The following is an 18,942-nucleotide window of genomic DNA, read 5'->3' on the forward strand; positions in this document are numbered from 1 at the left end:
ACATGTATTAATTATTGAATGGGTTTGAAAGTGTCCAGCCGTGAGCACCGGTGAGCATTTTGTGCTCTCCGCAGCAAGACCGTCTTTTTTAACGAATACAAAGTTGGACATGCAGGACATTGTGTCCGGTTTAAAAAAAAAAAACGGTTTAGCCGTGGAGAGCACAAAACGCTCACCGGCACTCACGGCCGGACATGGTCTGTCTGCAGAAGATGGAAACTTGAGAACAGCGACCAAGTCACCAGTGTGAACCCAGCATCAGAGGTCATGTGTCAGTAGTTTTAGAACTTCTTGAACCTCCTGACTTTGTAATATAACACACAGGACATGTGTCTTATGTTCGGAAAAATACAGCAGTAAAACATATCTAATAATACATTGTGTCTCTCTATAGGGCCAAATGTCTCTCCTGCATTCACCATACTATCTGTAAGTTCGGGGCTGTTACTACTCTTTGCCATCATCCTTACATTCTTGTGCATTTGCCATCACCGCCGATCATCCAATACTAACCCTCAGCCAATAACAGGTAATAGAAAACTCCATCATTTACATATGTCCTAATAAATTATCAAAGAGAATTTGACTTTTGCCTAAACTTCAGCTGTGATGGTTCCTTATGGCCAGCATACATTGGATATGGGCTGGAGGAGCTAAATATCATTTATTACGTCAGACACCAGTTGAGTTCTTATTTTTTCAGCCGTTGACCATGAACATTCCCCTGATGTAGACGTTACTTATTCTGAGCTCAACATGACCAGTGGACCACGAAGTAAGTATCTCCAGGACTTCTTTATCTAGGTTTCTCCATTATGGATATTTTATATGAGGTCACTATTACCTACAGTATACATGTCCAGATAAGTACTAAGGGGTAATAGAAGCTTTACTGTATTGATTTATATCCACCCCTCTAGATCAGGGACTTTGGGGAATATAGTCTTTATTAAAGGGATCTCCCACTGAAGACATGTAAGATATATCCAGAATACCATAAATTTCTGCTCGCGCTGACTTGGCTTCTTTGGTATTTTCTGTCCAGTGACAGCAGAGAATGTGACGGTATAACAATTACCAATAACCAAAGCTTTTCTCAAATATATATTTCATTCTCCTATTCTACATCCCATAATATTGTCTGGTGTAACCTGGATAACAGGATGTGCATGTCCTCCTATGTATGGGGAATATGATCCAGCTCTAGAGAAGACCTACAATACAATCATATCAGAAAGTCTTCTCACAATGATTGTTTTTATTGTTTTAGATCATTTCCCAAACGACAACGGACCTGTAAGTACAAGAAGTGACTGAACTGGAGAGATCTGTACTGAGTATTGTGCTGAGCGTAAAGGAAAATTCCCTATTATAAAATAGAATACTTATTAGTTTTATTTAAAAAAAACAAAAAAACCAGAATATACTTATTACTGGGGTTGAGTCGATCTTGAGATTTCAGGATCATTTTTAAAATCCGATTTCCGATCATTTTCCATTTTCCCAATTCCGATCCTAATGCAAGTCAATGCGATTTTTTGCTGATCAAAAATTGTATTTTAAAAACGATCCACAGTGTGGAGTCCAAAAATTGAAGGCTTGAATTTTTGGACTCCATGTTGTGTAGTGATTAAAAAATCTGCCGGCTACTTAATCCCCCCTGTTGTCTAGTTACCTGCACAGAACCGCTGCCACTCTCCAAAGCTCCGGGCTGTTGTTCTCAGTCCTCTCCTCTCTTTCAGATGCTGGCAGAGCACCGTGCACGCTCCCGCCTCCCGAGGCTAGTGTTATTGATGCTGGGAGTGGGCGGGGCTTGTTGTGCCTACTCTCAGCATCAGTAACACTAGTCTAGGGAGGCGGGGGCGCGTACTACACTCTGCCAGCATCTGAATGAGAGAGGAGAGGACAGAACAACAGCCCGGAGCTCCGGATAGTGGCAGTGGTTCTGTGCAGGTAACTAGGGTTGAGCAATCGGGATCAGAATTCCGTTCCCGATCTTTTTTTAGGCAGGATCGGAATCCTATCGCAATCGTGAAATTTACTCGATTGGATCTGATCATTTCTGATCCCGATCGCTAAACCCTACTTATTACTTTATTAATATATATATACATACATAATATTTATCGGTCAGAGCTAATGTTATGTACGTGCAGTGCGTGTGAATATATATCAAATGTACATTGTATCAGATTTGTCAGATTACCTTTAATTTCCTTTCAGAATTAACATTTTCCATGGAATACTACAGAATACTCCCACAAATGGGGACTTGGATTGCAAACAATATTTGATTTGCTCACACAAAAAAGCCTCCCATTGCTAGCAGAAAACGGATCCCATTGAAGTCAATGGGAGGCTTTTTTTCCAGCATTGAAATTCCACATCAAATTTCTCACAGTTTTCCTCTGTGATTGGACCATAGGTGCTGAAAGGGATAGTTCACACGGGGTCTTCTGCAGCGGATTTTGACAAGCAATGCACCTCAAAATCCACTGCCGAAAATGGTTCCCATTGACTTCAATGGGAGCTGCTTGCTTCTTTTTTCCACTAGCTAGTTGTATTATGATCATGAATGTTGGTAGACCTACCCATTGGCATACAATATATGGTGGGGACAGCGATGGGACACAAGTAGACCTTTCATCTATAAACATTTGTTGAAGCACAAAACTTTCTATGAAGCAAAATACGTTTCTATGTTTCATGAGACAATTTGAGCCTCAAATTCTTTGCCTGTGTAATAAATGTATTTTTTCTGCATTAGGATATTGTCTATGCTGAAGTAAACTCCAGACAACACCAAGAACCTTAAGAAGCATCAAGAACATAATCTGTGTGAATACAGTTATAGGAAAGACTAAACCTCCTGGACACGAACATAGTAGAATTACTGATCCGCAAAAAAACATGGCCTCATTGTATCAGTATATCATCCGCATCCATGGGAGCTGTATGTAGAGACACCGGTCTGTAGTCATGGCCAAATATAGGACATGCTCCATAATTTGCGGCTATTGAATATGGCTTGGACGCATGGGTGAAATAATTGTGGTCATGTGTCTGGGCCCATAGAGATGAATGAGGGCTGTACTTTGATCAACAATTGTGAACACACTACGGTCATGTGTGTGAGGCCTGACATTGGATGTAACAAGTTAAATAAACAGTTTCAGCAAACTTTCATTTGACTTTTTTTATTGGCTCTTCAATGGCTTTGGTTGTAGATGGTTTCTTATTAGAGAAGAGCGAACAATGAAATGTTCGAAGGTCGAGTCGAGTAGCCGCTCAATACTGGACTATTCGATCGAACATCAAACCCCATTATAGTCTGTGGGGAAAAATACTCATTTAGGGGGAAACCAATGTTCGACTCAGGAGGGTCACCAAGTCCACTATGACACCCCAGGAAATGATGCCAACACCCTGGAATGCAACTGGGACAGCAGGGGAAGCATGTCTGGGGGCATCTAACATGCCCAAGTCACTGTTATACCCCACTATTAAGCCTATCAACTACACACTTTCCACACTCAAAAAACCCCACTATGAAAGTGGAAAAATACCTGGAAATATTTTTCCTCCCCAATTGGTTGGACAGAAACCTAAATTTTACTCTAATGAAACCTTAACAAGCACCCCTTTAAATCACATTGCCCATCACAACCACAGATGGAATAGACAATGGGAAATCCATCAGTACCCACCCTCAACTGTCATTGTGGATGTGTGTGTGTGTGTGTGTGTGTGTGTGTGTGTGTGTGTGTGTGATGTGGTAAGACCTTCCAAAATTCACTTTCCTGGCCCTTAACGTGAGCTTGTCCAAATTAGATTAGAGGCCCATAAGCTGAATTACCAGAAGAGATTGAGGCCCTTTAACTTAGTTCAGCCTTGCACCAGCAGTGTTTTTGGCTCTTGGAGTGAGTTGCGCCTCTAACCAGCAGAGTTTGGGGAAATCAGGGTGGATTCGGCCTCTAACCAGCAGAGTTTGGGGAAATCAGGGTGGATTGAGCCTAGAAGGATCCGAATTGTGGAACGCAGATGGTGGAGGAATTGTAGAGGTTGAGCGCAGACATGACAATTCATGTTGGGGTGCTTGGGGTAAGCTGACAGCTGGCTGCGCTTATCCGTGATGATACCACCGGCTGCGCTGAAAACCCTTTCAGATAGCATGCTGGCGGCAGGACAGGACAGCACCTCCAAGTCGTATAGGGCAAGTTCAAGCCACAGGTCCAACTTCGACACCCAATACGTGTAGGGCGCAGAGGGTTTGGAGAGGACAGGGCTGTGGTCGAACAGGTATTCCCGCAACATGCGCCTATACTTTTCCTGCCTGGTGACACTAGACCCCTCAGTGGCGGGAGTTTGGCGCGGGGGTGCCATTAACGTGTCCCAGAGCTTAGACAGTTTACCACTTGTGGGTGTGGACCGGACGGCACTTGTTCGCCTCATGGAGGAACTGTTCTCTCTGCCGCCAATGACACTTGATGGAAACATCTCCATCATATTCTGCACCAATTGCTTGTGGCATTATTTTGACTACGAGCTTGTCACTTTGACTTCGCTGCCCCCACTGGAAAGGTCACTCTCCATTTCCTCCTCTTCCTTCTCCTCCTCCTCCCTTTTGCCTCATCCGCGCTGCAAGAATGGGATAAATTGAACTTCCCCAGTAGCCTCCTGTGTCACAATCATATCATCTGCCACGTCTTCATCCTCCTCCTCCTCCTCCTCCTCCATCATTAAACGCTGTGAAGAGGACAGGTGTGTGGAACTACTCTCCTGCTCTGACGGTTCTGCCGCTATCCCTGACTCCTCAATGTGATCTGCGTTATCCCTGATGGCAATGAGGGATTCTCGCATCACACACAAGTGTGGGATTGTTACGCTCACGAGTGCGTCATCACAGCTGACCCTCTTGGTGGACTCCTCAAACACCCGTAGGATTTCATATAGGGCTCCCATCCATGGCCACTCATGGTTTAGAAACTGAGGGAGCTGACTTTGTGGCACCCTAGGGTTTTGGAGATGGTATTCCATCAAAGGTCTCTGCTGCTCAACCACTCTGCTCAACAAATATGATATGTTGAGTTCCAGCGTGTGGGGATGTTGCACAACAGATGGTTTTCGGGCAGATGGCTACTGTAGACTTGTGAATGTACAGTCATAAAATAAAAGAAATGTAATAAAAGGAAACCATCAGCATGACTGTGAAGATCGGCGGAGACATTTGGACATGTTACAAGATTTTTTGCATCTCCAGGTATCTGTCCATTGTATCCAGGTTATGTTATATTTTTGTAGGAGTCTTACTCCAGCACCTTCTAGGAAACCTCCCACTTGCGACCAGTTTGGCTAGTCACATGTAACAAGTCCACAGTAGTATGAAATATTTTTGGAATATGCTATTACTCTATATGAGCACCTTATATAGGATGGATATGCCTGGGAATTGATACAGAATATGTGAAGATGAAATCCTTTCAGCAGATAAGTAAAATGAGGAGATTGTGAAGTCTGTCAGTCCTGGTGCTTGGACTCAAAAAAGCCGACACCACCCACCACTTATAGTAGATGAGACACCGCTATACCAGTGCAGCGTACAACCCTGTAGAGAAGAATGGAACGTGAGAGTAAGGTGAGACTGTCTGTGCCACCTGATAGGCCGGGAAAGCTCTACTCTCACCCCACTCCCTCTCCAGGCCTGCACGCAGCCAAAGGGGGTCCTGCAGGTCTACTGCATGGTGTAGATAGGGTCTTGTTTCCCCCGGAGCACTTCTAGTTGGGAGAGAACTTCTCCTAGCTGAGCTGATAAGATGGTGTTCAGAAGGGCCCTTGATGTTAGATGCAGGTAACGACTTAGGAGTCCAGTGTTGCAGTGCAAACCAAAGAACCCTTTTATTGAACAGCTTACACAGATTCACCAGCAGCTTGCAGATGGTTACAGATACAATATGCATTCCCCAAAGCCTTGATCTTAGGAGGTGTTGACCAGGGTTGACACAGACTTTGTAGTAAATACACTTCATCTTCTCCTCCACTTGTACCACTCCCTACCTGTAGAGGAAAAATGGGGCAAAACGTCCTGACAGAGAACTGAGTACCGGAAAACTAGGCTCAACTGAAACACTTCTGTCGGACACCTCTGTTGCTCCTACTGGCATGAAAAATCAGATATCTCTCGGAGATGAAACAGAATTTCTCCCTGTGGTAGGGGCTATCTCCGTATAAAACTGGGATACTCAGAGACGCACCAAATAATTCCCTATTTCAGGGACTGCCTCTGCAACGAACCTGGAACAAGAAGACTCCCTCCTAGGTGCTGGACTGGTGTCTGCTGGATTCGTATCAGAGTTCTCCTTCTGCCTCCACATGACAGGGCACATATATGAAGAAATGCTGCAACAGATACACTGAGCTTGAACTTGCTTTGGACTGCACTAGACTGGACTAACTTTTCACTCTCAGCAGGCAACTATAAACCCTTAAACCCTACCCAGTGGTCTGTGATTGGACATGAGGTACAGCAAAAAGTGCAAGGATAAGTATTCAAGAAATAGCACGTTTTAGCATCTGACATTAAACATGGAAGACATAACAGACAAGACAACCTCGAGGTACAAGGGATAGACACAAAACACATAGCAGCTTGCTCCGGGATGCTGCACCAGGACCATTCACTCCTATACCCTCTAACACAACACAGTGACCTTCTAACAAACAGACATACAAAAGATAACAAAGCTAAACACTGGAACATTTTATCAAATTAAAAGATTTAATATACACAAAATACACTTAGAAAAGATGTAAAAAAGGAAACTGCTGTGATGATCTGCGGAGACATTTGGACAGGTTACAAGCTTTGCTGCATCTCCAGGTATCGGTCCATTGTATCCAGGTTATGTTACTTTTTTGTAGGAGTCTTTCTCCAACAGCCTCTAGGAAACTTTCCACTTGCGACCGATTTGGCTAGTCACATGTAACAAGTCCACAGTGGTATGAAATATTTTGGAATATGCTATTTCTCTATATGAGCACCTTATATAGAATGGATATGTCTGGGAATTGATACAGAATTTGCGAATATGAAATCCTCAAAATGAGGAGGTTCTGAAGTCTTTCAGTCCTGGTGCTTGGACTCAGAGAAGTGACTGTTCTCCCTGGCCCTATTCCTGTATGCAGATTGTTATAAAACAGGAATTATGACATCCATGAATTTGATGTTATATTTTTCTCTGTTACATACAAAGATTTCACTGGGAAATCAGGCTGTCACAAGTAGTCATAATGTCTAGTATGACCCCACACAAGGGCACTTGGGTTCTTTGCATTAACATGTAAAAAAAAGTTTAATGATTTAGGGAGCCTTCACACGGAGTTTACGCTCCGCTCATTCTGAATGCAAACTCATTCAGAATAAGTGGCGTTAAAACAGATCCCATTGATTTCTATGGGTGCCGGCAAACGCACTCTACCCATTGAAATCAATCACTCTATAGTAACTTCCCTATGGGACTCATAAAAGGGATCCCAACCAATGTACAGTACTCCCTTCATGTTATCCATATATCATTACATATCAGGACAAGTGTACACCATATAGTCCTACTGAAAGGTGACAGATGACACATTAGAAGAATCCTGTGACCATCAAGGATCTTACTATCACTTGTATAGCAGTTTTATTTAACCATTGTAAAAGCTTCTATTATTTATGGAGCTTCCAGTTTGTCCCTGTGTCGGGATTATTTATGTGCCATTAATGACAGTTACTTATAGTTTGGCAGTCCTCCCTTTTTTGCAGGGTACGGTCAGTGTAGTGCACCATAGTGTATAGCGCTTAGTATTAGTCACAGTATGACCACACACCATATCAATGTGGAGGTGTCACAGGAAGTATCACACAGGGCTTCATATCACCTAAGACCAGTCCTGATAATGTATCTTATGGTCAAGTGCACGCATACGCATAGAAGTGTTGTATTTTACTGAAAACTTTACTTCTCTACTTCCTTTCTTCTTGTAACTCGCAGAACAAAATTCAGAGAGAAACCAACTTCTCTTGTTAGTCTGGGCAGCGTTGTCTCCATCCATCATGTCCGCAGAGATGTCCGTCTTATTACTCTGTAAGTACAATGATCTTCATGTCTTTCAGTCTGTGATGGGGAATGATAAGAAGGGGTTAATAATCTCCTATAAATCCCGGACATTCCTACAAGTTACCGGGCTACACCCCAAGTCTCCCATCCTATGTCCTCTATACGGCTGTGTACAAGGTCTAATGTCAGCTGTGACTACTCCTCATATACCGCCATTACTATGGACTAGTCACTATTATTGTGCTGGAATATCTGATCTTAGATGCTGTGAAGTGAAGAGTTTGAGGAGATTATTAGGATTATTATGCCTACACGTTGCTGATAATTGGAGTGATAGAATAGAATTTGGTCACTATTACATGAATGTTTTGTTCAGTATTTTCCAACGGTATAGACTCAAAGCTTTACTTGGAAATAACTTTGCAGCAATTTATCTTATCAAAGTGATTTTTATGGCACATTGTACTTCATGTTAGTGGTAAATTTTAGTTGATATATTGTGTGTTTAAATATGCAAAAACAGGAAATTGTAAAAAAAAAACAAAAAAAAAAAAAACAGTATTCAAAGTTTTAAATAATCTGCCTGTCATACAGAGAATATTTATTTATATAATTGTCAGACATTATACGGTTTACAATTTACAAGAACATTTCAAAACCCCCCTTTTTTTTTAAATGGAGCAATTCAGATCAAAAGGAGCTTTGAATTGCCTTTGTATTAGAAACTCCCATACACCAAACTATTCTCAAAACTATAGTCCAGAAAGCATCCAGGAAGTTTCTGAACCCTTTCAATTTTTCACAGCAATTAAAACAAAAGGGAGATGAAATTTACACATTTCAATCTCATTAACACATTCATTTAGCCCTAGAATTTACACATTCTCAAGGGTTTAAAGAGGAAAATCCATCCCACAATCTGTTATACAATTTCTCCCTAGCATGGAATCATCCCATATGTCGATATAAAGTGATGTATGGACAGACAGAAAGAGGCAGAAGGGAAGGAGGGCCATTAGGAATTTGGAGGGCAGACTTTACTAGAATCATTTTCAGGTGCATTTTGAGGTAAAAGAACAGTATAAACTTTCAAGAATTTACCTCATTGTGGAAACTAAACCCCTCAAAGAAGTAGACTAGTGAGCATGTTGTGAAGGGAAGAATATCTGTGTAAAGATAGACATTGGTTCATTCAGCCATATTGGCCTGTGTTATTATCAGCAAGTTTTCTAAAAAAAAAAAAAAATAACCTGTGGCGCCGACTGGGCTCTGAGGTGCAGAGCTACCCTGGTGCCACACTTTCCTAACAGTCTGTATCATCCATTTCTAACTCATTGTGAGATTTTCTGGCCTTCTGAAGTAAGATTTCCGAAAAATGTTGATTATTGCAAATGTTGTTTACTGAACATTTTGTTGTTAAAAACCTTGAGAATGTTTCTATTTCCTCTGAGCTTCAGGCTCCTGTGAGACTAGTGATAAGAACTCCAAGGCCACAGCATCCATCTTGGCTGACTGTGCTAACATTGTTAGAGGCTAAGATGGCGGACCACGCAGATATCCATGTGTTAACTCATGTATGCACTTTTTTTTTTTTAATGTAAATTGTGAGCCCCACATAGAGCTCACAATGTACTTTTTTATTTCCCTATCAGTATGTCTTTTTTTGGAATATGGGATCGAAATCCATGCAAACACGGGGAGAACATAACTCCTTGCAGATGTTTTTTTGTCCTCGGTGGGATTTGAACACCAGGACTCCAGTGCTGCAAGGCTGCAGTGCCAACCACTGAGCCACCGTGTGGCCCCTGTATGCACATATTTATCATCTGTAAACGCCCATGAAATATTCTAACCAATTATAGTTCATATTTCTATGTGATGTAGTTTGTTACGCTTACGCTGGCATAAAGTCATTATTTTTATTATCTAATTTCAATAAACTCAGAACACTTTGTATACAGCATCTGAGTGTAGGTCTGTGTCTGTGTTCTCCGAGAGCTTGCACCCATCTTTCCCAGATTCGGAAACCAGCAGCATCTACCTCGGGGCATTCCCCTGAAAGTAAACTTGGCGCCCAACGTGGGGCTCAAACCCATGACCCTGAAATTAGGAGTCTCATGCTCTACAAACTGAGCTAAAATTAACCCTACAGCTGTTTCATACATTTTTTTTTTTTTTTTTACTATTGGGATGTGAATAGAGATGAGCGAACACTAAAATGTTCGAGGTTCGAAATTCGATTCGAACAGCCGCTCACTGTTCGAGTGTTCGAATGGGTTTCGAACCCCATTATAGTCTATGGGGAACATAAACTCGTTAAGGGGGAAACCCAAATTCGTGTCTGGAGGGTCACCAAGTCCACTATGACACCCCAGGAAATGATACCAACACCCTGGAATGACACTGGGACAGCAGGGGAAGCATGTCTGGGGGCATAAAAGTCACTTTATTTCATGGAAATCCCTGTCAGTTTGCGATTTTCGCAAGCTAACTTTTCCCCATAGAAATGCATTGGCCAGTGCTGATTGGCCAGAGTACGGAACTCGACCAATCAGCGCTGGCTCTGCTGGAGGAGGCGGAGTCTAAGATCGCTCCACACCAGTCTCCATTCAGGTCCGACCTTAGACTCCGCCTCCTCCAGCAGAGCCAGCGCTGATTGGCCGAATTCCGTACTCTGGCCAATCAGCACTGGCTAATGCATTGTATTGGCGTGATGAAGCAGTGCTGAATGTGTGTGCTTAGCACACACATTCAGCTCTACTTCATCGGGCTAATAGAATGCATTGGCCAGCGCTGATTGGCCGAATTCCGTACTCTGGCCAATCAGTGCTGGCCAATGCATTCTATTAGCTTGATGAAGCAGAGTGTGCACAAGGGTTCAAGCGCACCCTCGGCTCTGATGTAGCAGAGCCGAGGCTGCACAAGGGTTCAAGTGCACCCTCGGCTCTGATGTAGGAGAGCCGAGGGTGCACTTGAACCCTTGTGCACCCTCAGCTCTGCTACATCAGAGCCGAGGGTGCGCTTGAACCCTTGTGCACACTCTGCTTCATCAAGCTAATAGAATGCATTGGCCAGCGCTGATTGGCCAATGTATTCTATTAGCCTGATGAAGTAGAGCTGAATGTGTGTGCTAAGCACACACATTCAGCTCTACTTCATCGGGCTAATAGAATGCATTGGCCAGCGCTGATTGGCCAGAGTACGGAACTCGACCAATCAGCGCTGGCTCTGCTGGAGGAGGCGGAGTCTAAGATCGCTCCACACCAGTCTCCATTCAGGTCCGACCTTAGACTCCGCCTCCTCCAGCAGAGCCAGCGCTGATTGGCCGAATTCCGTACTCTGGCCAATCAGCACTGGCTAATGCATTGTATTGGCGTGATGAAGCAGTGCTGAATGTGTGTGCTTAGCACACACATTCAGCTCTACTTCATCGGGCTAATAGAATGCATTGGCCAATCAGCGCTGGCCAATGCATTCTATTAGCGTGAACTGAGTTTGCACAGGGGTTCTAGTGCACCCTCGGCTCTGCTACATCAGATTGCTACATCTGATGTAGCAGTGCCGAGTGTGCATCAGATGTGTAGTTGAGCAAAACTGACTCAGCACTGCTAAGTCTCTGCATTCACATAGGAATGCATTGGCCAGCCTTCGGCCAATCAGCGCTGGCTCTGCCGGAGGAGGCGGAGTGCAAGGTCGGACCTGAATGGAGACTGGTGTGGAGCGATCTTAGACTCCGCCTCCTCCAGCAGAGCCAGCGCTGATTGGTCGAGTTCCGTACTCTGGCCAATCAGCGCTGGCCAATGCATTCTATTAGCCCGATGAAGTAGAGCTGAATGTGTGTGCTTAGCACACACATTCAGCTCTACTTCATCAGGCTAATAGAATACATTGGCCAATCAGCGCTGGCCAATGCATTCTATTAGCTTGATGAAGCAGAGTGTGCACAAGGGTTCAAGCGCACCCTCGGCTCTGATGTAGCAGAGCTGAGGGTGCACAAGGGTTCAAGTGCACCCTCGGCTCTCCTACATCAGAGCCGAGGGTGCGCTTGAACCCTTGTGCAGCCTCGGCTCTGCTACATCAGAGCCGAGGGTGCGCTTGAACCCTTGTGCACACTCTGCTTCATCAAGCTAATAGAATGCATTGGCCAGCACTGATTGGCCAGAGTACGGAATTCGGCCAATCAGCGCTGGCCAATGCATCCCTATGGGAAAAAGTTTATCTCACAAAAATCACAATTACACACCCGATAGAGCCCCAAAAAGTTATTTTTAATAACATTCCCCCCTAAATAAAGGTTATCCCTAGCTATCCCTGCCTGTACAGCTATCCCTGTCTCATAGTCACAAAGTTCACATTCTCATATGACCCGGATTTGAAATCCACTATTCGTCTAAAATGGAGGTCACCTGATTTCGGCAGCCAATGACTTTTTCCAATTTTTTTCAATGCCCCCAGTGTCGTAGTTCCTGTCCCACCTCCCCTGCGCTGTTATTGGTGCAAAAAAGGCGCCAGGGAAGGTGGGAGGGGAATCGAATTTTGGCGCACTTTACCACGCGGTGTTCGATTCGATTCGAACATGGCGAACACCCTGATATCCGATCGAACATGTGTTCGATAGAACACTGTTCGCTCATTTCTAGATGTGAACATTAAACATCAATTTTTATAATAACTCACCACTTTAGTTCCAAATTTTTCATTTCACAAGGAGTTTATGGAGAAAATGCATCACACAATTTGTTACAATTCTCCTGAACACAAAATCTTCTTATATTTGGTGACAAACTGCTGTATATACACGCGGCAGGGCTCAAGGTGGCAAGAACATATAGTAAGTATTTTCACATTAAATATATTTCACAGAATTCGGCTGTGAAAATTGTACATGACATTATTTGCTATTAAATGTTGCTTTAACCAAATTTTTTCATTCCCATTGGTGGATGGTGGATAAAGATCACTCACAATATGTTACGTAATTTCTCCCGACTAAGTAAATATCTCCAGATGTGGACATTATACTCCCACCCCAGAGTACAATAAGTGGAGGCTCCAAGGTTGTGAGAAAATATAACAAATGGTTATGTTCCCCTTTCCTCACCTCTTCTGGGCATATCTGTGGCATCCGGCATCATCCTAAGGTCTTTTCCGGCTTCTGCTGACATCTCACACTCCAGGGTTATGTGAGCCATGCCAATGTCAGAATTAATGAGCTTTTTAGATGTAAATAAAAGTTATATTTTCTTATTTAGAGTAAGTTGTAGTTATTAGAGATAAGTCTATTGGGTTCTAGAAATAATCTATTAGTTATACATTTACTCTAAAGGCGACCCTAACCTGTAATATCCTCCAATGTAGAAATGTACCAGGACTATATTCTATCTGATAACTCTTCTTCTATTCTGTTTATAGGGCTGGTTCTCATACAAGAAGGTAAGTGACCACATCTGTCCTTCCATGCTTTATCCTATAAAATTGACCCTTGTATATAAAGAATAGTGATGTAATTTGTGTCACACAGCCTACTGTGTAAGTTCACACTTGGGGGTTTATTCCATGCTCTGACCCTTGTGGTATTTCCCTATTCATGTATTACATGTAGGTAACTACCAACACATAGGCCAATCTAGAGTAAGATTTTTTTTATACATTTATACCCTAAAAATAAAAAAAAACTTTTCAATATATGCAAGTTTGGGGTAGAGTTGTATTGAGGAGCAACAAACGTCCTCTGGTGCAGAGGTGACTATGCTTTTGGTAACTTACTAACTATGCCTATTAAATGTGATGTATCTTACATTGGACAATTTTTTACTTAATTGAGATGAGCGAGTAGTATTCAATCGAATACCTCCCCGCCATATGTATTCGTGTAAGTGGCCGAACACCAAGGGGTTAAACTCATCGAATGCTCGATGTCCTTAATCCCTTGGTGTTCGGCTGCTTACACGAATACCTATAGTGGGGAGGTATCCGATCAAATACTACTCGTTCATCTCAATTACTTAATACTCTTGATATTAACCAGTATTGTGCTATGTCCTCATATTGGGGCTGAGTATTTTACTATTTTACTAGTTATAGTACTAAATAAATGGAATAAACTCTTTAACCAATATCATTATGTCTACAACTCCTCTGTATGGTCTATGATGTCTTATAGGAGCCGCCATCAGACCTGCGGTGACCTTCACTCCAGACTACAAGAAGATCTTTACATCAGAGCAGATAACAATGACCTGTGATGTGGGATCTACTATAGGAGAGAGGATGGATTATATATGGTACAAAGACAGTAAGGAAGTATACAGTAGAAAATCCTATACAATACAGAAGGCTGAAACATCACACAGTGGAAGTTACCAATGTCAGACCAGACCTGGAGAAATAAGTGACCCCGCTAGACTGGAGGTTAGTAATGGTGAGTAAATCTACCAGATCATAAATATACAGACAAGGTAACTAGAGATGAGAGAGTAGTACTCGATCGAGTAGGTATTCGATCGAATACTACGGTATTCGAAATACTCATACTCGATCGAGTACCACTCACTATTTGAATGTAAAAGTTCGATGCAGAACCAGCATTGATTGGCCGAATGCTATACAGTCGGCCAATCAATGCTGGTTCTTCTACCTTTAGAAGTCTTCTCCGTGCAGCTTCCCGCGGTGTCTTCCAGCTCTTCATTCACTCTGCCAGGCATCGGGCCTGGGCAGAGGCGACTGCGCATGTCTGCTTGTAGTGCGGGCATGCGCAGTCGGCTCTGCCCAGGCCCGATGCCTGGCAGAGTGAATTCAGAGCCGGAAGACGCCGCGGGGACGCTGCAAGGAGAAGACTTCTCGGGGGATCCAGCTGACCCTCACTCGTGGACTTGGTAAGTATAATTTGATTGAACGTTGCCTACCCCTGAAACGAGCATTTTCCCTCCATAGACTATAATAGGGTTCTATATTCGATTCGAGTAGTCGAATATTGAGGGGCTACTTGAAACGAATATCGAACCTCACACATTTTACTGTTCGCTCATCTCTAAAGGTAACAAGTTGTATCACACATAGACTGATAAGAGATCATACATCTTCTCATCTTATATCATTGTATATTGCAGATCGGCTCATCCTGCAGACCCCTCTATATGTCTATGAAGGAGATGACATATATATAAGATGTCACCCCTATCCTGGATACTCTGGAGGAAAGACAAGATTTTACAAAGATAAGAGAAACCTCACAGACTGGTCCGATAATGCAGAATATTATATTAGTAATGTAACCAGGACGACTGCCGGGACATACGCATGCATAAAAAAACTCTTCTATAATGGAAGATATAACCTACATAGAGATGAAGTTTCTGTATCTGTACAAGGTAAGTCCAGGATCATTTCTATAGGAATTATTTGTAGCATTTGTACTATATATTTGGAGCCACTTTGTCTCCTGAAGTCTCAACTACAATTATTGATGGGTGAGGTCGGGTCCAGATTGTTTCCATAGTTTTGGTGCAGATTTCACTATTTACAATGTAGAGGATGAAATACACATCAGATCAGTATATACAGTAGTATATGTGACTATAGGGGCTGTGCCATGATAAGAAGTAATGATGTAACCACAGGACAGGACATAACTCGCTGATCCCTGAGGATCCAACCATTGGGATTCCCACCCGTTCCAAAAAGCCTGTTCCCATTCCGCTGTGTGAATAGAGTCACACATGAGATTTGCTGCTCCAATTATTCTTTATAGATCTGCCACAGATACCCGAGCTCTGTACTGGGCAATCTCCAGCAATGTGATAGAGAATGAATGGAGCGGCAGCATGTATGTTCTCATCACACCCATCTCTAGTGCTCGGTGTGTATATATGTCCCACTAAGACCAGATAGTACACCGCAGCTGTCGTCTTTCAATTGTAGCAGATGTACTGAGGGTATAGTTGAAATCTAAACTGTGCATGTCTCCCAGTGGTCTTTTGTAACCTTATGGGACATATTGGGGCAGAATTAATAACATTGTAATGGTTTAGCCTCTACAACTTTAGCCTGGACAGTCATAAACTGCCCCAGATGTATCCAAGTGTCTGATACTGTTTGATACACTTGATCTATTGTTCTTCTGTCTAGTCTAAATTTATTCCATTTCTTAGTAGGCCTAAGGTTGTGGTCCAACATTGCGGAAACGCAGCTTTTTTTTGTTGCAGATTGTGCTGCAGTTTGAGCCAAAACCAAGAATGGCTACAAACAGGATAAGAAATTTATAGGAGGTTCATTGGGTACATTCAGACGGATTTTTTTGGACCGGATTTTGATGCGGAATCTAAAAAACACCTCCCATTGAATTCACGACCTGCGACCAGCCCTATCTTGATGCAGACTCCGCGATGGAAATCACCATAGCGTCTGTGTCAAGACCATCCCTCTGGATTTGGCCCATTCATTTGGGCCTCATCCGGAGCAGAAAGTCACGACTGTCAGAAGCCGTGGCAGGCGGAATATGGTCCGGATTCTGACATGTCTCCCCACGTCAAAATCCGGAATAAAAAACTGTGTGTGAATGTGGCCTTAGACTAAGTTCCCACAGAGTTTTTGGGCCAGGATTTTGAGGCCGTTTCCGACTCAAAATCCTGACAAAAAAGATGGCTGCCATTGAAATCAATGGGAGCTGCTCAGGAGTTTTTTCCGGGAGCCGTTTCTTCCAGATCCTGGAAAAAAAGATGCAACATGCTCATTCGTCAGGCCGAGTCACCTCGCGATTGGCCCTGAAGACACTCCATCCTCCGGACTAAGGCCTAATCTGGAGTGGAGTGCATGGCTGCATGCCGGTGCAGTGTATCGGCTTTCAGTTGCGGCTACCTGGGATTTGGATCGGAACCTGAGGCGGTCTCTGTCTCAGGTTCCGATCCAAAAAACCCAGTGTGAACTTACTCTCAGACTTCTCCCTTCTCATCAATCCACACCTAATTTTGGCACAAAAAGACCAGAGCAAAATAAGAAAAAAAAAAAAAAAAAAAAAGCTATGCTTCCACAATGTTTCTGGCACATACAGTGATAAGTTAGGCCACAGCCCTTTCTGCTCCTTTTTTCGCATGACTTAGAAAAGTGTCTAAAATCCCTAATAAATATGTTGTATAGAGATGAGATGAATAAAGAAATGTTGTCAATATTTTAGGAGAATTTTTGTCAATTTTTGAGTATATAAGAATTCATAGTCATGTTTCTCCCACCAAAGTCGTCTCCTTCTCCTCACACTGTATACTGATATGTGGTCACCATGTTGTACAATATCTTCTAATAAATCTCCCCAGTAATATATTATTATCACTTTGTTCCTTTCCTAGATCTGTTCACGACCCCAACAATATCAGTGACCCCACAACCAGTTATTACTACAGATAAGATGGCCCTGACATGTCAGACAAGTCTCCCTCCTCCTCCCAGACACAATACACAACTGCGGATTGCTTTCTACAGAGAAGGAGGGATTGTTCAGGGATTTGGTGTCAGTGATACCTATGAAGTCTACAATGTCCAGCTGGAGGATTCTGGGAAATATTCATGTGAGGTGGAAACTACAGATGGCAGAGTAAGGAAGAGAAGTGCAGAGACAATAATCCAGATAGGAGGTGAGTATAGACAATGTGATCTAGGTAACATTATGTTCTGATAAGATCATATTAGACATTTGGGGGATGATCTCCCCTGTAACTGAGGCTGATACGTATAAATATAAATCATACTGTGAAATATCTAAGCAGAATATCTGTGAGTAGGGACAACTGTTATCCCTGCGCTCCCTCATTATGAAATACAATTTTCCTTACCTGGACAACCACAATGAGGTCTCAATGTCCATTTCATTCCTCCCATTTCATGCCGCCACCTCAAGATATATAGAAAAATCAAAGATGATAAGAAACCAAGTAGGACGTCTATGTCACATGGGCTACCTAGTATATTATACACTGAGCCTTTATAGCCTTCCAGCCCCCTCCCCCTACATGTATAGAACATTCAAGAAGTTGAGCTAAGGGTCTATTTCATGTGCTTGTCTTATGGTCGCTGGTTTGGAACGTGACCTTACACCCCTGTACAACATGGTACAAAGCTAATACGAAGCTGGTATAGGAAGTGGTGGAAGTAACAAGTAGTAATAATAACACATCCATAGACAGTGTGGAAGGAGTATTGTAGGATAAGGATGTTGATGACCTATTTTTACCATGTAGTTACGGTCAGCCGGCCTGGTGGTCTGATGTATTTATATGGTTACAGTCCATATCCCTGGTGGCTTAGTGTAATAGAGGTGTTGATACTGGTATCCATGGGGGTCTAGGGCAGTGAAGGGGAGAAGTGAGTGTAGCAGAAACTACTAAAGCTCTACCTTATACAATGTAACATATGATGTCCACAAGGTGATACTAGACAGGACTGGTCTCTTCCTGAGGCTTCTCACAATAGTGACTACAGGAAATATAAGACTATTATTATCTACAATGTGTGAACTTAGCCTTTAACCCCTTAGTGCTACATGACTGATATATCCCACAAGAACAAGGGGCCGTTATCTCTGTAACACAACATGTAATAGAAGCTTCTGTTATTATTTTTAATGATATAATGCATATTGTTTTTTCAGACAGTATTGGATATACCCGGCAGAATATAATCCGTCTGACATTATCTGGATGTGTATTAGTAGTTACTGCACTATTTGTCCTCTATCATATAAAATGGATGAAGTCTATGGAGAGCGAGTGACTGAGCAATGGAAATGTAAAAGAAAATGTCAATGATGTTCTTGGATCTGGAAGGTTATGTCCAAATAACGATGATATTGTAA

The 18,942-nt window shown here is 42.7% G+C and overlaps 2 protein-coding genes across 2 annotated transcripts in view; one reads left to right on the forward strand and one right to left on the reverse strand.

Annotated features, from left to right (window-relative positions):
• Positions 1-18,942, reverse strand: part of LOC142214623 (Fc receptor-like protein 5) — a 384,847-nt gene that overhangs the window by 315,166 nt on the left and 50,739 nt on the right. The gene's annotated exons all lie outside the window — the stretch shown is intronic.
• LOC142213420 (Fc receptor-like protein 5) lies at positions 757-18,860 on the forward strand. Its single transcript, XM_075281736.1, has 6 exons — positions 757-775; positions 13,512-13,532; positions 14,263-14,394; positions 15,209-15,469; positions 17,441-17,725; positions 18,739-18,860. Exons 1-6 carry the CDS (start codon positions 757-759, stop codon positions 18,858-18,860), a joined length of 840 nt encoding a protein of 279 aa, XP_075137837.1.

The sequence above is a fragment of the Leptodactylus fuscus genome, chromosome 7 (genome assembly GCF_031893055.1).
Source record: "Leptodactylus fuscus isolate aLepFus1 chromosome 7, aLepFus1.hap2, whole genome shotgun sequence".
NCBI lineage: Eukaryota > Metazoa > Chordata > Amphibia > Anura > Leptodactylidae > Leptodactylus > Leptodactylus fuscus.